The 23,556-nt window shown below is 44.8% G+C and overlaps 1 protein-coding gene across 3 annotated transcripts in view; it reads right to left on the bottom strand.

The window, feature by feature from the left end:
- The window catches only part of LOC106609059 (NHS-like 2), a 149,252-nt gene that overhangs the window by 60,655 nt on the left and 65,041 nt on the right, over positions 1-23,556 (bottom strand). The window contains exon 1 of one of the 3 annotated variants that reach the window (XM_014207430.2): positions 4,045-4,248. The exons of the other annotated variants lie outside the window; for them this stretch is intronic. Coding sequence (XP_014062905.1) covers positions 4,045-4,192 — 148 coding nt within the window. The 5' untranslated portion in view covers positions 4,193-4,248. Of the gene's footprint in view, positions 1-4,044; positions 4,249-23,556 lie in introns of those variants that run through there. 3 annotated transcript variants of the gene reach the window in all.

Here is a 23,556-nt window from a genome sequence, read left to right on the forward strand (position 1 = left end):
TTGAAGCTGAGCCATTTGTTTGTGCTCTGCTGCACAGTACAGTCATATCTGACGAAGATCACAACATGCTGACAGAAGTGCTTCATCCTCGTCAAATATAAAAACAGGAGAGATTATTATTTTCGTGAAATAATGTTTTGTCGGAGTTTAGAGTGACGAAAAACAGATCACTGCTCTCTCATGTCTTGTCATTGAGCAGAGCAGCCCAAGCCGAGCCGTTACTATGGATACTCATCGACGAAGAGCCGCCATTGGGCAGAGTGCATGCAGATCGAGCTGCCTGCGCGCAGGGAGTGAGTGACAGAGAGAGGAGCAGCTAATGGATTTACTAACTGAGGAGGTTATTTCTGATTTCGTGCAGGGCCGGGCTTTAAATTTGGCAGAAGCAATCAGGCCTGGGTACGGTAGGGCCTTAATGTCACGGGCATGGATAGGCCTTAAAATGTATGCCCATGCAGGGCTCTGGAGGCAGTATTGACACGGCCGGATACAAAACGTACCCGATTTAATCTGGTTACTACTCCTGCCCAGTAACTAGAATATGCATATAATTATTGGCTTTGGATAGAAAACACCCTAAAGTTTCTAAAACTGTTTGAATGGTGTCTGTGAGTATAACAGAACTCATATGGCAGGCAAAAACCTGAGAGGATTCTGAACAGGGAGTGGCCTGTCTGACAAGTTGTTGTTCATCTTGGCTCTTTTTATTGAAGACTGAGGATCTTTGCTGTAACGTGACACTTCCTACGGCTCCCATAGGCTCTCAGAGCCTGGGAAAAAGCTGAATGATATCGAGGCAGCCCCAGGCTGAAACACATTATCGCTTTTGGCAAGTGGCCGATCAGAGGACAATGGGCTTAGGCGCGTGCCCGAGTCGACCCCATGCTTTATTTTCTTTCGTCTGTTTACCTAAATGCAGGTTCCCGGTCGGAATATTATCGCTTTTTTACGAGAAAAATGGCATAAAAATTGATTTTAAACAGCGGTTAACATGCTTCGAAGTACGGTAATGGAATATTTAAAAATGTTTTGTCACGAAATGCGCCATGCTCGTCACCCTTCTTTACCCTTTCGGATAGTGTCTTGAACGCACGAACAAAACGCCGCTATTTGGATATAACAATGGATTATTTGGGACCAAACCAACATTTGTTATTGAAGTAGAAGTCCTGGGAGTGCATTCTGACGAAGAACACCAAAGGTAATAACATTTTTCTTATAGTAAATCTGACTTTGGTGAGTGCTAAACTTGCTGGGTGTCTAAATAGCTAGCCCTGTGATGCCGGGCTATCTACTTAGAATATTGCAAAATGTGCTTTCACCGAAAAGCTATTTTAAAATCGGACATATCGAGTGCATAGAGGAGTTCTGTATCTATAATTCTTAAAATAATTGTTATGCTTTTTGTGAACGTTTATCGTGAGTAATTTAGTAAATTCACCGGAAGTTTGCGGGGGGTATGCTAGTTCTGAACGTCACATGCTAATGTAAAAAGCTGGTTTTTGATATAAATATGAACTTGATTGAACAAAACATGCATGCATTGTATAACATAATGTCCTAGGTGTGTCATCTGATGAAGATCATCAAAGGTTAGTGCTGCATTTAGCTGTCTTCTGGGATTTTGTGACATTATATGCTAGCCTGTTAGGGCTAGGGGGCAGTATTGACACGGCTGGATAAAAAAACATACCCGATTTAATCTGGTTACCACTCCTACCCAGTAACTAGAATATGCATATACTTATTACATATGGATAGAAAACACCCTAAATTTTCTAAAACTGTTTGAATGGTGTCTGTGAGTATAACAGAACTCATTTGGCAGGCAAAACCCTGAGACATTTTCTGACCGGAAGTGGATACCTGATGTGTTGTATTACCTTTAAACCTATCCCATTGAAAACCACAGGGGCTGAGGAATATTTTGGCACTTCCTATTGCTTCCACTAGATGCCACCAGCCTTTACAAAGTGTTTTGAGTCTTCTGGAGGGAGATCTGACCGAACAAGAGCCATGGAACGATGATGGCCCATTAGACACCTGGCCTCCGAGTTCATGTTGGGTACCCTCGTTCCAATACGTTATAAAAGAGTATGCCTTCGTCCACCTTGAATATTATTCATGTTCTGGTTAAAAAAGGCCCTAATGATTTATGCTATACAACGTTTGACATGTTTGAACGAACGTAAATATATTTTTTCCCCTCGTTCATGACGAGAAGTCCGGCTGGCTTAGATCATGTGCTAACAAGACGGAGATTTTTGGACATAAATGATGAGCTTTTTTGAACAAAACTACATTCGTTATGGACCTGTGATACCTGGAAGTGACATCTGATGAAGAGAATCAAAGGTAATGGATTATTTACATAGTATTTTCGATTTTAGATCTCCCCAACATGACGTCTAGTCTGTATCGCAACGCGTATTTTTCTGGGCGCAGTGCTCAGATTATTGCAAAGTGTGATTTCCCAGTAAGGTTATTTTTAAATCTGGCAAGTTGATTGCGTTCAAGAGATGTAAATCTATAATTCTTTAAATGACAATATAATATTTTACCAATGTTTTCTAATTTTAATTATTTAATTTGTGGTGTTGACTTGACTGCCGGTTATTGGAGGGAAACGATTTCCTCAACATCAATGCCATAGTAAAACGCTGTTTTTGGATATAAATATGAACTTGATAGAACTAAAAATGCATGCATTGTCTAACATAATGTCCTAGGAGTGTCATCTGATGGAGATTGTAAAAGGTTAGTGCATCATTTTAGCTGGTTTTATGGTTTTGGTGACCCTGTCTTTGAATTGACAAAACATTACACACAACTCTTGTAAATGTACTGTCCTAACATACTCTAAATTTATGCTTTCGCCGTAAAACCTTTTTGAAATCGTAAAACGTGGTTAGATTAAGGAGATGTTTATCTTTCAAAGGGTGTAAAATAGTTGTATGTTTGAAAAATTTGAATTTTGACATTTATTTGGATTCAAATTTGCCGCTCTTGAAATGCACCTGCTGTTGATGGAGTGCACCACAGGTGGGACAGCCCATAGAGGCTAGCTTGAAAAATGGGTGTCTGATTATTTCTGGCTGGGTACTCTGCTGACATAATCTAATGTTTTGCTTTCGTTGTAAAGCCTTTTTGAAATCGGACAGTGTGGTTAGATTAACGAGAGTCTTGTCTTTAAAATGGTGTAAAATAGTCATATGTTTGAGAAATTGAAGTAATAGCATTTCTAAGGTATTTGAATAACGCGCCACAGGATTCCACTGGCTGTTACGTAGAGAAGTTAACTCGGAGCAGATATTGAACTTTTTAGGTTTTATTAAGCATGGTGGCATAAAATCCTGAGGGAGATTTTATCGTAATTTCGTTACCAAAATTTGCATCTGCACTGTTATTCCACTAAATTCGTTTTTGTAAATTTTTCTGCGGAAATTGTTATACTTTGAAATCAACTGTTTTTGTTTGGCATACACTTTAAAGGGAAAAAACTGAGTCAAAGCTGTAATTCCGTCACTGTGGAATTGCCCTTACCTCACTGATACTCCTCTGTGCAAACACACATTCTCAGGGCCAGCAGTGTTTCATATCTTGGCATCGTAACTCTCATTCCCGATCAATGAGACGCTGACTCCTTTTCCTTGCATGACTTGTACAAGAAAGGAGATCTCACGACACGCCACTGTTTCTCATGTATACAATAAAGCTTACAGCCAACATTTCAGCTTTTCTCATCTTGGCATGAGAGGTGAAGTGCTAGATTTCACATAAGAAGACAGAAGGCTCATGTCATGCCATTTAGTGGTGAAGTCCAATATAACAGCAAACACATGACTTCTTACAGCTTTTTGGGTCTTTCCAACTCCGATCCACAGTTTGACTGCAACACACACACTCACACACAGAAACACACGCTGCTGCTTTCAAATAAGCTAACATTCCTAAGCGTTTCTTATAATGACAAACACCCTACTCCTCGTGCTAGGTTGTTCCAAGCGCCGATTCCGAAATCCCTACATTCCCAGGCAGCCTTACCTGACCTGGTCCGTAAAACTTCCAGCTTCTCCATGTCTGCTTCCACACTTACTGATTCAGTAGGAGTGGGAACGGGAAGCGAGAGGGGAAGAGGGAGAGAACGAGAGAGAGAGACGCTCCAGACTCTGAGGTAAGTCTTGTGAGTCATTAACTGACTGAAGCTAGGAGTGTCAGCAAGAATGAGAGAGAGAGGAGAGAGATTTCTCTAGTACGTCGAGGGGAGAAAGAGAGGAAGTCAATGGTGCCGGCTCTGTTCACACCCTCCCCTCCTGTCTCCCCCTCTCCTCCCCCCATCCTCCCCCTTCCCTCCCTCTGTGGCCATTGTCATCGCTGCACTGCTTTTTCCTTCCCTTCCTCTTTAACCCTTTCCTGAACCATTTCCTGAGCACACTGGAGGTGACGGATAACTGGCCAATAGGGAACCTGGGTGTGTGTGTCCGCAGGAATGACCATGTGAGCACACCACATAAAAACACACAAGCAACACACACACACACACACACACACACGCAACACACACACACACGTTCACTTATGAGCGTGTTGGAAAAACATGACCACAACAAGAATCAAACCATGGATGTAAAACCAAAAGAACACGCCAAGAAGCAAAAACATCCAAACTAACAGATAATAACTCGGTGTGTGTGTGTCTGCAGGATTTACCGTGCATCCACACCACAGGGCCGGTAGCCACATAGAAACACACACACACACACACACACACACACACACACACACACACACACACACACACACACACAGATGAGAACGTTGGGGGAACTTTACCAACCAAACTAAAGTGGCTAACTCTGTGTGTGTGAGTTAATTGTGAAATTCCTCTTTGAAGCCTCTACAATCAGCGCTTTCTACAGCCAACACCAAAAGCATGTCTGAGTAATCAGCAGATAATCTTATTCTTCTGACTCTACGTGTGTGTGTGCGTGTGTGTGTCGTATGAAGAAATATTGAAGCTTAAGACTTGGTCAGTATAGATAATATAAGTATTGCCAATGTATTCGCTTTCAAGAGCATGTAAAGTGCATCAGTCGAGAGAAAAGGAGAGAAAAGGAGAGAGAGAGAGAGAGAGAGAGAGAGAGAGAGAGAGAGAGAGAGAGAGAGAGAGAAGGATAGAGGGACAGACAGCCAGAAGACAACAGTCTCTCTAAGAACACATAACACCCTGAACTATACCTCCCCCCCCCCTCTCCCCCCCCTCTCTCCCTTCCTCACCCCTAAGATAAAAGGATATGATAGATCATACCGTTATTGTGGTTGTAGCCTATGGCATACAGGCAGCATTTTGTATACATCCATGGTGGAATCTGTACAAAAACAACTCACTTACTGGCACTATGGGACAAACTCACTAACACACACACACACACACACACACAGTCAAATGTACTCCCTAACAGTCAGTAGACAGTGGATTTACATTCCTGCTATTTACATTCCCGCCGTCGATGTCTGATGGGATAACACTATGACACACCCTCTATGTCTGCAGCACATAGACCAGGTGACCAAGGACACACACACAGACTGTCTCTCATATAGATACACATGACCTCATGTTCACACACACACACACACACACACACACACACACACACACACAAATGAACAAATGTACACACACACACACACACACACATACACACACACACACACAAACACACCAGTCATCAGCAGAGAACCATTCGGCATTCAACCTGCTTTAACACCTGAATGTTGCCATAGCAACAGAAGCCTGCTCTGTCACTCACACACTCATTCTCATTCATAGAGCTGTGCGATATCGCGATAAATTGACTGAATTGATACAATAACGATAAATAGAACCATAAGTTTATAACGTTAATGTATTTTAATTATCATTTAAACTACTACTACTACTATTGTAGTTTGATGGTTGTAGCCATCAATTGTCCCGTTAACAAATCATCCATATTAGCAAACTTATTTCATTTCAAATGTCAACTTTCTCTAGAATAGGCTATTTATCGTAGTGAACGATATCAGCAAAATGCCTGCGATAAGTGATCGGAATGGTCGGTGTCGCTAGTTTTCGATTTATCGTCCCAGCTCAACTCAATCCCACTCGTTCCTGCCCTCCCTGCACCATCCATCCCTCCCTCACCATCCATCTCTGGAGGGTGCTGGCTACACAGTGGATGAGAGATTAAATTGGTCTGAGAAAATCTAAAATGGAAGTCGTGTGACTGTTTGTTTGCTAGTGGGAGCAGTGCGGTGTGTGTGCGCGTGCGTGAGTAAGACGCAGAGAAGGCATTTTTCACAACCGGTCACTAACAAACACACGCAGCTATCAGGTTCATCATCATCATCATCATCATCTTCTGGAAAACCGTTGTATAGCAGCAGAGAGAGATGGAATCACAGAGAGACTGCATAACCTACAGTCAGCCATATATATAATAGGGTTGGGTAGGTTACTTTCTATATGTAATCCGTTACAGTTACCCATCCAAAATTGTTATCAGTAATGAAACTTTTAGATTACCGAAACAATCTGATTACTTTCAGTTACTTTCCTATTAAGAGGCATTCGAAGAAGACAAAAAGGATCCATCAAACGCATTTGGTGTATCATCACATTGGTCTCTGACTTGTGATCAGACTCGCTCCGGTGGAACAAACTTCCACTTTTTTTTCAATGCTGAATTGAATGTCATTGAGAAAACTGAAAGATGTCATAATATGTATTTTTTCCGCAAACATCCTTTCTAAATTTAAAAGTTATCCAAGAAGTAATCATCGGAAGTTTTTAAAAAGTATCTGTAATCTGATTACAGGTACAGTTTTTTGTAATCAGATTACATGTAACAGACCACATGAAATCAGTTACACCCCAACCCTGTATATACAGTTGAAGTTGGAAGTTTACATACACCTTAGCCAAATACATTTAAACTCAGTTTTTCACAATTCCTGACATTTAATCCTAGTAAAGAATCCCTGTTTTAGGTCAGTTAGGATCACCATTTTATTTTAAGAATGTGAAATGTCAGAATATTAGTAGAGAGAATGATTTCAGCTTTTATTTCTTTCATCAAATTGCCAGCGGGTCTGAAGTTTACATGCACTCAATTAGTATTTGGTAGCATTGCCTTTAAATTGTTTAAAACTTGGGTCAAACGTTTCAGGAACCCTTCCACAAGCTTCCCACAATAAGTTGGATGAATTTTGGCCCATTCCTGCTGACAGAGCTGGTGTAACTGAGTCAGGTTTGAAGGCCTCCTTGCTCGCACACGCTTTTTCAGTTCTGCCCACAAATTTTCTATGGGATTGAGGTCAGGGCTTTGTGATGGCCACTCCAATACCTTGACTTTGTTGTCCTTAAGCCATTTTGCCACAACTTTGAAAGTGTGCTTGGGGTCATTGTCCATTTGGAAGACCCATTTGCGACCAAGCTTTAACTTCCTGACTGACGTCTTGAGATGTTGCTTCAATATATCCACTTAATTTTTCCTCCCTCATGATGCTATCTATTTTGTGAAGTGCACCAGTCCCTCCTGCAGCAAAGCACCCCCACAACATGATGCTGCCACCCCCATGCTTCACGGTTGGGATGGTGTTCTTCGGCTTGCAAGCATCCCCCTTTTTCCTCCAAACATAACGATGGTCATTATGGCCAAACGGTTCTATTTTGTTTCATCAGACCAGAGGACATTTCTCCAAAAAGTACGATCTTTGTCCCCATGTGCATTTGAAATCCGTAGTCTGGCTTTTTTATGGTGGTTTTGGAGCAATGGCCTCTTCATTGCTGAGCGGCCTTTCAGGTTATGTCGATATAGGACTCGTTTTACTGTGGATATAGATACTTTTGTACCCGTTTCCTCCAGCATCTTCACAAGGTCCTTCGCTGTTGTTCTGGAATTGATTTGCACTTTTTGCACCAAAAGTACCTTCATCTCTAGGAGACAGAACGCACCTCCTTCCTGAGCGGTATGACGGCTGCGTGGCCCCAATGTGTTTGTACTTGCGTACTATTGTTTGTACAGATGAACGTGGTACCTTCAGACATTTGGAAATTGCTCCCAAGGATGAACCAGACAATTTTTTCTCTGAAGTCTTGGCTGATTTCTTTAGATTTTCCCATGATGTCAAGCAAAGAGGCACTGAGTTTGAAGGTAGGCCTTGAAACACATCCACAGGTACACCTCCAATTGACTCAAATGATGTTAATTAACCTATCAGACGCTTCTAAAGCCATGACATAATTTTCTGGAATTTTCCAAGCTGTGTAAAAGGCACAGTCAACTTAGTGTACATAAACTTCTGACCCACTGGAATTGTGATACAGTGAAATAATCCGTCTGTAAACAATTGTTGGAAAAATGACTTGTGTCATGCAAAGTAGATATCCTAACCGACTTGCCAAAACTATAGTTTGTTAACAAGAAATGTGTGGAGTGGTTGAAAAACGAGTTTTAATGATGCCAACCTATGTGTTTGTAAACTTCCACCTACACACACACACACACACACACACACACACACACACACACACACACACACACACACACACACACACACACACACACACACACACACACACACACACACCATGGCCAAAAGTATGTGGACACCTGCTCGTCGAACATCTCATTCCAAAATCATGGGCATGAATATGGAGTTGGTCCCCCTTTGCTAATATAAAAGCGTCCACTCTTCTGGGAAGTCATTCCACTCGATGTTGGAACATTGCTGCAGGGACTTGCTTCCATTCAGCCTCAAGAGCATTAGTGAGGTCGGGCACTGATGTTGGGTGATTAGGCCTGGCTCGTAGTCGGTGCTCCAATTCATCCCAAAGGTGTTCGATGGGTTTGAGGTCAGGACTCTGTGCATGCCGGTTAAGTTCATCCACACCGATCTCGGGACTTAAGAAAAATGGGTGGTCCTGGGGCTCATCCAGCTGGTCCTGGGACTGACTTCACAAACTGTTCTACTAACACACTGAAGCCTCAGGCCCAGAACATCCAATCAATCAGAATAAAACAAATTACAACACAGTCAAAACAAAATGACATTGCTTATTGGGAAACAAGCATAAGCACAAAGCAAAATGCAGTGCTATCTGGCCCTAAATCGACAGTACACCATGGCTAACTATTTGACCATGGTTACTGATCAAAACCTTAGAAAAACCTTGACAACGTACAGGCTCAGTGAGCACAACCTTGCCATTGAGAAGGGTAGACACAGAAAAACCTGGCTCCCTGTAGAGGAAAGGCTGTGCAACCACTGCACAACAGCAGAACTTGAGACAGAGCTGCATTTCCTGACTAAATGTCAAAAATTGAAAACAATTAGAGAGTGTCATTTCCCCAAATCTAAAACCCTTATTCAAGGTTTCAAAGACCTCTCTGATGAGGATAGGCAAAAGCCTAACCTGTTGGGTGATGACGCAGAGAGCTGTGGGTTGGCAGCGCACTACATTGCTGCCTGCCATAAGATGAGGGACAGTGTCTGACAGACCAACCAACCTGCACATGTCCTCTATGCTTATTGTTCAATGTATGGTTATTTTGACCCTTGGTTATTGTTGTTACTGTTGTCCCGTTGACAATTTGTATTCTTATTATTTTAATATTGTAAATATCCAAAGTAAGCTTTGGCAATATGTACATTGTTACATCATGCCAATAAAGCAAATTTAATTGAAAAATTGAGAGCGACAGAGAGAGAATATGCATGTAAATAAGCAACAGCTGAAGATAAGGCAGTTTTGGCAGCCAAATATGAGAGAGAGATGCAGGGAGAATGATGGAGCGAGAGAAAAGGGAGCGAGAGAGAGAGAGCGAGCGAGAGAGCGAGAGAGCGAGCGAGAGAGTGTGTGTGTGTGTACATAAGCAACAGCTGAAGATAAGAAGACAGTTTTGGCAACCAAATATGTGTCCTCCTGCCACAACCTGAGGGACCGCCAGTGAAAATTGCAATGAAACAATAGTATTTGCCATGTTGTTTTGTTTGGGCTTTGATACCATATGGCTTTTCATTCATGTTCAGTCATTTTCAAACTAGTCTACTACTATTTAGATTTGTATTGATTATGGATCCTAAGGCAGCAGCTACTCTTCCTGGAGTCCAGCAAAATTAAGGCAGTTATATACAATTTTTAAAACATTACAATACATTTCACAACAGATTTCACAACACATTAAGTGTGGGCCCTCAGGCCATTACTCTACTACCACATTTCTACAACACAATATCCATGTGTACGTCTGTGTATCGTGAGTATGTTATCATGCGTGTATGCGTGTGTCTGTACCTGGGTGTGTCTTTTCACAGTCCCTGCTGTTCCATAAGGTGTATTTTTATCTGTTTTTTTTTATCAGTTTTTACTGCTTGCATGAGTTACTTGATGTGGAATAGAGTTCCATGTAGTCATGGCTCTAAGTAGTACTGTGTGCCTCCCATAGTCTGTTCTGGACTTGGGGTCTGTGAAGAGACCTCTGGTGGCATGTCTTGTGGGGTATGCATGGGTCTGTGTGCTAGTAATTTAAAACAGACAGCTCGGTGCATTCAACATGTCAATACTTCTCACAAATACAAGAAGGGATAAAGTCAATGTCTCCTCTACTTTGAGCCAGGAGAGATTGATATGCATATTATTAATGTTAGCTCTCTGTGTACATTTAAGGGCCAGCCGTGCTGCCCTGTTCTGGGCCAATTGTAATTTTCAATAGTCCCTCTTGCTGGCACCTGACCACACAACTGGACAGTAGTTCAGGTGCGACAACGTTATCAACCTGCCTTGTTGATAACGTTGTTAAGAAGGTAGAGCAGTGCTTTATTATGGACAGACCTCTCCCCATTTTAGCTACTGTTGCATCAATAAAGATTATAAAAAGTAAGGGGCCTAGACAGCTGTCCTGGGGAATGCCTGACTCTACCTGGATGTTTGAGAGGCTTCCATTAAAGAACACCCTCTGTGTTCTGTTAGACAGGTAACTATCTATCCACAATATAGCAGGGGATGTAAAGCCATAACACATACACCACTGTTCAAAATTTTGGGGTCACTTAGAAATGTCCTTGTTTTTGAAAGAAAATAAAAAAATTGTCCATTAACCTGTTAGGGCTAGGGGGCAGTATTGACACGGCTGGATAAAAAACGTACCCGATTTAATCTGGTTACTACTCCTGCCCAGTAACTAGAATATGCATATAATTATTGGCTTTGGATAGAAAACACCCTAAAGTTTCTAAAACTGTTTGAATGGTGTCTGAGTATAACAGAACTCCTATGGCAGGCCAAAACCTGAGAAGATTTCAAGCAGGAAGTGGCCTGTCTGAGAAGTAGTGTTTCATCTTGGCTCTTTTTATTGAAGACTCAGGATCTGTGCAATAACGTGACACTTCCTACGTCTTCCATAGGGTCTCAGAGCCCGGGAAAACGTTGAACGATATCGAGGCAGGCTCTGGCTGAAACACTTTATCGCTTTTGGCAAGTGGCCGCTCAGAGTACTATGGGCTTAGGCGCGTGCCCGCTTCGACCGAATGCTTTCTTTTCCTTTGTCTGTTTATCTAAACGCAGATTCCCGGTCGGAATATTATCGCTTTTTTATGAGAAAAATGGCATAAAAATTGATTTTAAACAGCGGTTGACATGCTTCGAAGTACAGTAATGGAATATTTAGAATTCTTTTGTCACGAATTGCGCCATGCTCGTCACCCTTATTTAGCCTTTAGGATAGTGTCTAGAACGCACGAACAAAACGCCGCTGTTTGGATATAACGATGGATTATTTTGGACCAAACCAACATTTGTTATTGAAGTAGAAGTCCTGGGAGTGCATTCTGATGAAGACAACAAAGGTAATAACATTTTTCTTATAGTAAATCTGACTTTGATGAGTGCTAAACCTGCTGGGTGTCTAAATAGCTAGCCCTGTGATGTTGGGCTATCTACTGAGAATATTGCAAAATGTGCTTTCACCGAAAAGCTATTTTAAAATCGGACATATCGAGTGCATAGAGGAGTTCTGTATCTATAATTCTTAAAATAATTGTTATGCTTTTTGTGAACGTTTATCGTGAGTAATTTAGTAAATTCACCGGCAGTGTTCGGTGGGAATGCTAGTCACATGCTAGTCACATGCTAATGTAAAAAGCTGGTTTTTGATATAAATATGAACTTGATTGAACAAAACATGCATGTATTGTATAACATAATGTCATAAGATTGTCATCTGATGAAGATCATCAAAGGTTAGTGCTGCATTTAGCTGTGGTTTGGGTTTATGTGACATTATATGCTAGCTTGAAAAATGGGTGTCTGATTATTTCTGGCTCGGTACTCTGCTGACATAATCTAATGTTTTGCTTTCGTTGTAAAGCCTTTTTGAAATCGGACAGTGTGGTTAGATTAACGAGAGATCTATCTTTAAAATGGTGTAAAATAGTCATATTTTTGAAAAATTGAAGTAATATCATATCTAAGGTATTTGAATAACGCGCCACAGGATTCAACTGGCTGTTGAGTAGGTGGGACGCTAGCCCATAGAGGTTAAAATAACATCAAATTGATCAGAAATGCAGTGTAGACATTGTTGATGTTGTAAATGACTACTGTAGCGGGAAATGACAGATTTTTCTGGAATATATACATAGGTGTACCAAAGGCACGTTGTGTTAGCTAATCCAAGTTTATCATTTTAAAAGGCTAATTGATCATTAGAAAACCCTTTTGCAATTATGTTAGCATAGTTAAACTGTTGTTCTGATTAAAGAAGCAATACAACTGGCCTTCTTTAGACTTGTTGAGTATGTGAAGCATCAGGATTTGTGGGTTCAATTACAGGCTCAAAATGGCCAAAAACAAAGAACTTTCTTCTGAAACTCGTCAGTCTATTCTTGTTTTGAGAAATGAAGGCTATTCAATGCGAGAAATTGCCAAGGAACTGAAGATCTGGTACAACGCTGTGTACTACTCCCTTCACAGAACAGCGCAAACTGGCACAAAGCAGAACAGAAAGAGGACTGGGAGGCCCCGGTGCACAAACGAACAAGAGGACAAGTACATTAGTGGTGTGGAGGCTGTGCTTTGGCAAAGTGGGTGGGGTTATATCCAACTGTTTGGCCCTGTCCGGGGGTTTCATCAAATGGGGCCACAGTGTCTCCTGACCCCTCCTGTCTCAGCCTCCAGTATTTATGCTGCAGTAGTTTAAGTGTCGGGGGGCTAGGGTCAGTCTGTCACATCTGGAGTATTTCTCTTGTCTTTTCCGGTGTCCTGTGTGAACTTAAATATGCTCTCTCTAATTCTCTCTTTCTTTCTCTCTCTCGGAGGACCTGAGCCCTAGGACCATGCCTCAGGACTACCTGGCTTGATGACTCCTTGCTGTCCCCAGCTCACCTGGCCGTGCTGCTGCTCCAGTTCCAACTGTTCTGCCTGCAGCTATGGAACCCTGACCTGTTCACCGGACGTGCTACCGGTCCCAGACCTGCTGGAACCCTGACCTATTCACCGGACGTGCTACCTGTCCCAGACCTGCTGGAACCCTGACCTATTCACCGGACGTGCTACCTGTCCCAGACCTGCTGTTTTCAACTCTCTAGAGACAGTAGGAGCGGTAGAGATACTCTCAAAGATCGGCTATGAAAAAGCCAACTGACACTTACTCTTGTGTTACTGACTTGTTGCACCCTCGACAACTACTATGATTATTATTATTTGACAATGCTGGTCATTTATGAACTTTTGAACATCGAGGCCATGTACTGTTATAATCTCCACCCGGCACAGCCAGAAGAGGACTGGCCACCCCTCATAGCCTGGTTCCTCTCTAGGTTTCTTCCTAGGTTTTGGCCTTTCTAGGGAGTTTTTCCTAGCCACCGTGCTTCTACACCTGCATTGCTTGCTGTTTGGGGTTTTAGGCTGGGTTTCTGTACAGCACTTTGAGATATCAGCTGATGTAAGAAGGGCTATATAAATTCACAGAGTGTCTAGTTTGAGAAACAGACGCCTCACAAGTCCTCAACTGGCAGCTTCATTAAACAGTACCCGCAAAACACCAGTCTCAATGTCAACAGTGAAGAGGCAACTCCGGGATGCTGGCCTTCCAGTCAGAGCTCCTCTGTCCAGTGTCTGTTCTTTTGCCCATCTTAATATTTTTTTATATTATTGGCCAGTCTGAGATATGGCTTTTTCTTTGCAACTCTGCCTAGAAGGCACACATCATGGAGTCACCTCTTCACTGTTGATGTTGAGACTGGTGTTTTGCGAATCAGGAAGACAGAATTATGGTCAGATTTGCCAAATGGAGGTCAAGGGAGAGCTTTGTATACGTCTCTGTGCGTGGAGTTTTTTTCCCTCTGGTTGCACAATTGACATGATGGTAGAAATGTGGTAAAACAGATTTAAGTTTGCCTGCATTAAAGTCCCTGGCCACTAGGAGCCATCCCTTCCGGCGCCATTACTAATCGAGCACCCAAGAATAACAAAGCACCCTTAACTGGCTCAAACAGCTGACCAATCAGCTTGACTTTGCGCTACGGTACCGTTTGTCATGCGGTAGCATAGAGAACAGTCTATGACTTGGGTGACTGGAGTCTGCCAATTTTTTCAGCCTTCCTCTGACACCGCCTAGTATATAGTTCCTGGATGTCAGGATGCTTGGCCCCAGTGATGTGCTGGGCCGTACGCACTACCCTTTATAGCGCATTATGGTCCGATAACGAGCAGTTGTCATACCAGGCAGTGATGCAACCAGTCAGGATGCTCTCGATGGTGCAGCTGTTGAACTTTTTGAGGATCTGGGGACCCATGCCAAATCTTTTCAGTCTCCTGAGGGAGCAAAGGTGTTGTAGTTGCTGTTAATGTTAATATCATTACCACTACTACCAGGTCTATTAGTATTATTACCATTAGCCCATTGTTATACGTGTACTTTGACAATGTAAGTAATTTAACTTGCCATGAAAATACAGTTAATTGAATTGAGAGATAACACTGTACATTGTTACATTCACCTATTAGTAGCTTATAGATATAGAAGGTACAGTGAGTTTAAGTGAGAGCATATGCACATGTGAATTTTATTTAACCCTTATTTTAGCAGGTAAATTGACTGAGAACACATTCTCATTTACAGCAACAACAACATGGGGAATAGTTACAGGGGAGAGGAGATGAATAAGCCAACTGGAAACTGGGGATGATTAGGTAGCCATGACACCGTGCCCCATACTGGCCCTCTAACACAACTTCTAGAAACATTTGGTCTCCCATCCAGGGACTGACCTGGACCAACCCTGCTTAGCTTCAGAGACAAGCCAGCAGTGGGATCAGGGTCGTATGTCTAACATGTCTGTCTAACATGTCTGTCTGTGTGTGTCAGCATCACCAAAACAGAGGTGGTCTGCCAATGGAGATCCAGCCCTCCACCCTGTCTTCACCATTGAACACAAATCACTGGCAATAGTCCTGTCATTCAAATACCTAGGGAGCATCCTCTCGGAGGACTGAAGCATCGACTTTGACATTTAAAACAGGATGAAGCAAGCATCAGCTGCCTTCAGGAAACACAGACGCAGGGCCTTCCAAAACAGGGATCTCCACCTCCACACCAATCGCCGTCTATCACGCCATCTGCATCACGCCATCTGCATCACCACACTTCTTTACGGCTGTGAAGCCTGGGTCACTTACAGTTGCAACAACAAGCAGCTTGAGCGATTCCACATAAGATGCCTGCAGCACATCCTGGGTATCACCTGGTGCCACCGTGTGCCCCATACAGAAATACTTGCTAAGACCAACTGCAAGAGTATGAAGGCCATGGTCACCCAACACCAACTGCGCTGGCTTGGGCATGTCATTAGAATGTCTCAGGACCGCTTGCCGCTCAAGATCCTGTACGGCCAGCGGTCTGCAGGGGAAGTGCTACAAGGACCAGTTGAAGAAGAGCAACATCAAACCCCGCTGCTGCCGACAGTTCCACCTGGTGGAAGTGGTGTACAGAGGTGGGAGGAGGAGAGAAACATCAAAAACAGCTCAGGAGACATACAACCATACCTGCCCCCGCCAACACAGACTGCACATGCCCCACCTGCAATAACGTTTGTTGATCTCAGATTGGACTCTACAGACACCGAATAATTCACTGTGAACTGGGGCTCCTGAGTGGCGCAGCGGTCTAAGGCACTGCATCTCAGTGCTAGAGGCTTCACTACAGACCCTGGTTTGATTCCAGGCTGTATCACAACTGGCCGTGATTGGGAGTCCCATAGGGTGGTGCACAATTGTGTCGTCCGGGTTAGCTGGGGTAGGCTGTCATTGTAAATAAGAATTTGTTCTTAACTGACTTGCCTAGTTAAATAAAATTCAGAAGTGGAAGTCATCATTGGATACGATGGACTACCATAACAATAATGGCGTGGAGAGACAGAGATAAAGCACAGGGCTTTGCTTGTATAAGGTTGTCATTGTGTGTTCTGTGTGTGTATATATGCCTGTCCCCTTTACAGCAATAAGGGGATACACAAAAAAATTATTCCTTGTCTTATCCTCCTCCTCTCTCCATCTGTTGTTCCCACTCTCAACCCAGCTCTCTTTCCTCCTCTCCTCTCTGTTCCAAATCATTGCTCTTCCCTCTACATCTCAGCCCCTCTGCTTCTCTCTCCCTCCTCATTTCCTTCCCATCTTTTCCTCTCCTCCTTTATCAGTAAACCAGGGAATGAGGAGACAGATTTGCGTACTCATCTCTTCTCCCTCCTCCCTCTCCTACCCATTCCCGCTCTCCAACTCTCTGTCTCTCGCCCTCTCAATTTTCTTCTCCCTACTCCCTCTCCACCATCTCCTTCTCATTCCCTCTCTTGCTCTCCCACTGTCTTTCTCTCTCTCTCTAACAAGATCTCACAGTTTTAATAATTTTACTTCAGATTCTGATGTTTATCCACGTTTCTCCAAATGTAAGGGTTAATGTAAGGGTTACATGCTCTGGTACTATGGCGACTAAGTAAGAATTTTTTAAACCTCCTGCTTTGGGCTACATGTGTCAATGTGTAGTCCATACATGCATAATCTATGAGCAGAATTAGTGTCTTAACTCAATTAGTCACGAAATCCCTAGTTTGAAAGTGACTTTTCCGGAAGCTGTGCGCGCCATTTTGAGTACTGCAAACTTGGACCATGTGGGCCACCCCCCTAGTAATTACAGTTCCAGCACATGAGGTTCAGCCCCTTGCCATTTGAGTGACAGCTAGCAGGAAGCGCCCAATGGCTCAGTGGACACAGCAGAGAGAGTGAGAAAGAGCAACGAAGTGGTGCACATATCTGCACATATGTGACGTAATATGCCATTTTCAGGGACCACTTTGGATCGTGAGAGGTACTTTCAGAACTACTGGCTAAAAAGTGTACAAAAGCACCGGAGAAAATCTTTAAGATAGGCTAAGTGTTAAGGTTTGGGATAGGGTCCAAAAAAACAACAACAAAAAAACAAGTGTCTACCACTGGGATTGAGCACACAACCTTCAGATCTGGAGTCATGGGATTACACCCATCTGCCAACCCCATCCACAATGGCCTAGCACAACCCAAGTTTACTTGATGGTAATAGGGCTCACTGTTTCCCATAGTGGCCGGTTTTGAAGGAATTTCCCGCCGTTCTCTGGACATGGACAGAAGTCCAATTTCGAAGTGAGCGATCTGGTTGCGCTCTCTCTTTCTTTCCTTCTCTCTATCCCTCTCGCTCTCTGGATGAGAGACAACACAGCATAGACAGTATATTTAAAAACCCTATAGTAATCCAGCCGTGCAGTACCAAAAGCACTGAAGCAGGATCTTCACACACACACTCAGTGTGCGCACACACACTTTGATACACTGAGATTATGGAATTCAGGGAGATCAAAACAACAAGAAATGTGACACTGTCCAGACGCTGATGGAAGAGGCGTTTCCAGGAGAGCTGTGCTTCAATAGAACAGTTAAGACAGATGTTAAAGACAGAACCCTGAACAAATGACACAGACCAACGATGCCCTCCAAGAGGAGCTGTGTGTGGTAAAGGTGGAGCTGCAGCAGAGCGAGAGGGATATCCAATGCCCTCTGTCAGCAGCTTCTAACCATGCCACCAACAGAGCAGCCCCATCAGCCTGTTAGAAGCCCAGATACTCCTGAACCCAGTGCAGCCTTCACCCCATCTGCTTCACAAGCCCCTCATCCTCTTAGGGTCCACCCTGACCGGCCAACCTCCCAGCCTGCCGCAGCCTACCCTGCCTTGCCAACCTCCCAGCAGTCTGACCATGTTCACCCGAACACACCTCCAGTGGACAGAGGACAGTTCAACCCAGCATGCCTCTCAAAACTGCAGTTCTGATACTTCCCATTGGAGTCTATCTGGAAGATAGGAGACTATTCCCCAGACGGCTAAATTCTGGTGTCCCTCTACTGACAGTGCACTACAACTGCATGAAAATGCTGACAACCGTGTCCGACATACTGGGACAAATGACCTGCGCACAAAAGGAGAAAGACTGGATGAGAAAGTGAGAAAGGTGGCAGAGAAAGCACACACCCTGTCACCCTGACATGTGAGCTCTTGTACGACCATGTACACCTGGACCATAAGGGAGTCAGTGTCTTTGCCAAGGCCCTGAAGGATGCCACGTTAGACAGAGTTCCACAATCATACCAGGCCAGCAACAGAGCTCCCCCACCTCCTTGCTATCCAAGGAGAGAGAGGCGGCCAATCTCATCTCAGCTGAGCTAGACACAGACATCTCCAGCCCCTACCAACATGTCCAAGCCCAGCGGCACAAGACCCAGACCAGCTTAGCCAGGCGGTGCCAGGAACCAACCCAGCTAAGCCCAAAGGTGCCAGAACCAGCCCAGCCCCCCACAACCCTTCATAGCACTGGACTGTACTCTAGTGGTAGGACAAATAGTGGCCAATAGGAGGGTACCCCAGCCCAGCCCATATCTCAGCTTTATTGCCAGCCCACATATGCAGATGCAGCTTCTGGTAAGAGACAAATAGACCCTTCAGCCAATGGAGACACAACCAGACCCGGCTGGCCTCAGCACAGCTAAATCAGACCCGGCCCATCACAGCACAGCTCAACCAGACCTGGCCCGGCTTAGCACAGCTCTACCAGACCCGGCCAGCCTCAGCACAGCTCAACCAGGCCCAGCCCATCACAGCACAGCTCAACCAGACCTGGCCCATCACAGCACAGCTCTACCACACCCGGCCAGCCTCAGCACAGCTCTACCAGACCCGGCCCATCACAGCACAGCTCAACCAGGCCCAGCCCATCACAGCACAGCACAGCCCAGCCAGACTAGGCCCATCACAGCACAGCACAGCCAGACTAGGCCCATTACATCACAGAACAACCAGACCCAGTCCATCACAGCACATCTCTACCAAACCTGTACCATCACAGCACAGCTCTATCAGACCAGGCCTGCCTCGCAGCTCTACCAGACCTGGCCCATCACAGCACAGCTCTACTAGACCAGTCCCACCTCAACTCAACCCAGCTCTACACAGCACCGACTACTACCCTAGGGTCTGACAAAACTCTGTTGAGGGTAGTGCACCACATGATGCAGACCACACCATGTACCATTCACATCATCAGCCCTCAAATGCAGAGTTTGGAGCTTCACTAGCCACACTGCCGTTCACACCACCCTCCTCAATTCCCCCCACAACCTCCTGTGCACACCCAGAAAGGGGCATTGGCAGCCACTCGGATCCCCTGCAGCAGCTCCACTCCTTCAGTGGGAGCTTCATTCAGGGGGGACTGCTCTGCCAAAACTGCTCTCCCAGTTCCCGTCCCAGCCCCTGCATGCACCGACTTGAGGGAGGTCTGTCAAATGCTCAGTCTGCTCTGCTCTCACGGGGTTGGCCAGAGACCTTGGCAAGGTCTCAGCTCACTCAACAAATAGCTGCAGATGACCCTAGCCCTGTTAGCTCTGATGGGAATGAGCTGAATACCCGCTCTGACTTTAAATCTCGTAGAGGGTTTAGGCTAATGCACCTAAATCAAATTGGTCACATACACATGTTTAGCAGATGTTAATGCAAGTGTAGCGAAATGCTTGCGCTTCTAGTTCCGACAGTACAGTAATATCTAACAAGTAATCTAACAAATTCACAACGACTACCTTATACACACACAAATGTAAGGGGATGGAATAAGAATATGTACACATAAATATATGGATGAGCAATGGTCGTGCGGCATAGGCAAGATGCAATAGATGGAATAAAATACAGTACATACATATGAGATGGGTAATGTTGGATATGTGAACATTATTAAAGTGGAATTATGTAAATAACTAGTTATACCTTTATTAAATCAATTTATTAAAGTGGCCAGTGATTTGAGTCTGTATGTTGGCAGCAGTCTCTATGTTAGTGACAGCTGTTTATGTTAGTGACAGCTGTTTAACAGTCTGATGGCCTTGAGATAGAAGCTGTTTTTCAGCCTCTCAGTCCCGGTTTGATGCACCTGTACTGACCTCGCCTTCTGGATGATTACGGGGTGAACAGGCAGTGGCTCGGGTGGTTGTTGTCCTTGATGATCTTTTTGGCCTTCCTGTGACATCGGGTGCTGTAGGTGACCTGGAGGGCAGGTAGTTTGGAGAGTCTTGCGGTTGAGGGCGGTGCAGTTGCCATACCAGGCGGTGATACAACCCAACAGGATGCTCTCGGTTGTGCATCTGTAAACGTTTGTGAGGGTTTTAGGTGACAAGCCAAATTTCTTCAGCCTCCTGAGGTTGAAGAGGCGCTATTGCGCCTTCTTCACCATGCTGTCTGTGTGGGTGTACCATTTCAGTTTGTCCGTGATGTGTACGCCGAGGAACTTAAAGCCTTCCATCTTCTCCACTACTGCCCCATCAATGTGGATAGGGGGTGCTCCTTCTGCTGTTTCCGGAAATCCACGATCATCTCCTTTCTTTTGTTGACGTTGAGTGAGAGGTTATTTTCCTGACACCACATTCCAAGGGCCCTCACCTCCTCCCTGTAGGCTGTCTCGTCGTTGCTGGTAATCAAGCCTACCACTGTAGTGTTGTCTGCAAACTTGATGATTGAGTTGGAGGTGTGCATGGCCACGCAGTCATGGGTGAAAAAGGAGTACAGGAGAGGGCTGAGAACACACCCTTTTGGGGCCCCAGTGTTGAGGATCAGCGGGCTGGAGATGTTGTTTCCTGCAGTACCTTCACCACCTGGCAGGTGGCCCGTCAGAAAGTCCAGGACCCAGTTGTACAGGGTGGGGTCGAGACCCAGGGTCTCAAGCTTAATGATGAGTTTGGAGGGTACTATGGTGTTGAATGCTGATCTGTAGTCAATGAACAGCATTCTTACATAGGTATTCCTCTTGTACAGATGGGATAGGGCAGTGTGCAATGTGATGGCGATTGCATCGTCTGTGGACTTGGGGCGATAAGCAAATTGGAGTGGGTCTAGGGTATCAGAAGGTGATGTGATGCAACCAGTTAAGATGCTCTCGATGGTGTAGCTGTAGAACATTTTGAGGATCTGAGGACCCATGCCAAATCTTTTCAGTCTCCTGAGGGGGAAGAGGCATTGTCATGCCCTCTTCATGACTGTCTTGGTGTGCTTGGACCATGTTAGCTTGTTGGTGATGTGGACACCAAGGAACTTGAAGCTCAACCTGCTCAACTGCAGCCCCGTTGATGAGAATGGGGGCATGCTCGGTCCTCTTCTTCCTGTAGTCCACAATCATCTCCTTTGTCTTGATCACATTGAGGGAGAGGTTGTTGTCCTGGCACCACACGGCCAGGTCTCAGACCTCCTCCCTATAGGCTGTCTAGTCATTGTCGGTGATCAGGCCTACCACTGTTGTGTCATCGGCAAATGTAATGATGGTGCTGCCTGGCCATGCAGTCATAAGTGAACAGGGAGTACAGGACGGGACTGAGCACATACCGCTGAGGGGCCCCTGTGTTGAGGATCAATGTGGCGGATGTGTTGTTACCTACTCTTACCACCTGGGGGCGGCCCATCAGGAAGTCCAGGATCCAGTTGCAGAGGGAGTTGTTTAGTCCCAAAGACCTTGGCTTATTGATGAGCTTTGAGGGGACTAAGGTGTTGAACGCTGAGCTGTAGTCAATGAATAGCATTCTCACATTGGTGATCCTTTTGTCCAAGTGGGAAAGGGCAGTGTGGAGTGCAATGGAGATTGCATCATCTGTGGATCTGTTGGGGCAGTATACAAATTGGAGTGGGTCTAGGGTTTCTGGGATTATGGTGTTGATGTGAGCCATGACCAGCCATTCAAAGCACTTCATGGCTACAGACGTGAGTGCTATGGATCGGTAGTTGTTTAGGCAGCTTACCTTAGTGTTCTTGGGCACAGGGACTGTGGTGGTCTGCTTAAAACATGTTGGTATTATAGACTCGGACAGGGAGAGGTTGAAAATATCAGTGAAGACACTTGCCAGCTGGTCAGCGCATGCTCGCAGTACGTGTCCTGGTAATGCGTCTGGCCCTGCGGCCTTGTGAATGTTGACTTGCTTAAAAGGTCTTACTTGCATCGGCTGCAGAGAGCGTGATCACACACGTCTTCTGGAACAGCTGGTGCTCTCATGCATGTTTTAGTGTTATTTGCCTCAAAGCGAGCGTAGAAGTAGTTTAGCTCGTCTGGTAGGCTCGTGTCACTGGGCAGCTCTTGGCTGTGCTTCCCTTTGTAGTCTGTAATGGTTTGCAAGCCCTGCCACATCCGACGAGCATCAGATCCCGTGCAGTACGATTCGATCTTAGTCCTGTATTTAACTTTTGCCTGTTTGATGGTTCTTCAGAGGGTATAGCAGGATTTCTTATAAGCTTCCGAGTTAGAGTCCCGCTCCTTCAAAGTGCCAGCTCTAGCCTTTAGCTCAGTACGGATGCTGCCTGTAATCCATGGTCAGGGTATGTACGTACAGTCACTGTGGGGACGACGTCATCAATGCACTTATTGATGAAGCTAATGACTGATGTGGTGTACTCCTCAATTCCATCTGAGGAATCCCAGAACATATTCTAATCTGTGCTTGCAAAACAGTCCTGTAGCTTAGCTTCTGCTTCCTCTGACCACTTTTTATGGATCTAGTCACTGGTTCTTCCTGCTTTAAGGAGGATAGAATTATGGTCAGATTTGCCAAATGGAGGGCGAGGGAGAGCTCTGTGTGTGGAGTATAGTTGGTCTAGAGTTCTTTTTCCTCTGGTTGCACATTTATCATGCTGATAGAAATTTGGTCAAACGGATTTAAATTTCCCTGCATTAAAGTCCCCGGCTACAAGGAGCGCCACCTCTGGATGAGCATTTTCTTGTTTGCTTATGGCTCAATCAATGCTGTCTTAGTGCCAGCCTCTGACTGGGGCGGCAGGGTAGCCTAGTGGTTAGAGTGTTGGGCTAGTAACCAAAAGGTTGCAAGTTTGAATCCCCAAGCTGACAAGGTGCAAATCTGTCGTTCTGCCCCTGAACAAGACAGTTAACCCACTGTTCCTAGGCAGTCAG

This window comes from Salmo salar, chromosome ssa07 (assembly GCF_905237065.1).
Source record: "Salmo salar chromosome ssa07, Ssal_v3.1, whole genome shotgun sequence".
In the NCBI taxonomy this organism is placed as follows: domain Eukaryota; kingdom Metazoa; phylum Chordata; class Actinopteri; order Salmoniformes; family Salmonidae; genus Salmo; species Salmo salar.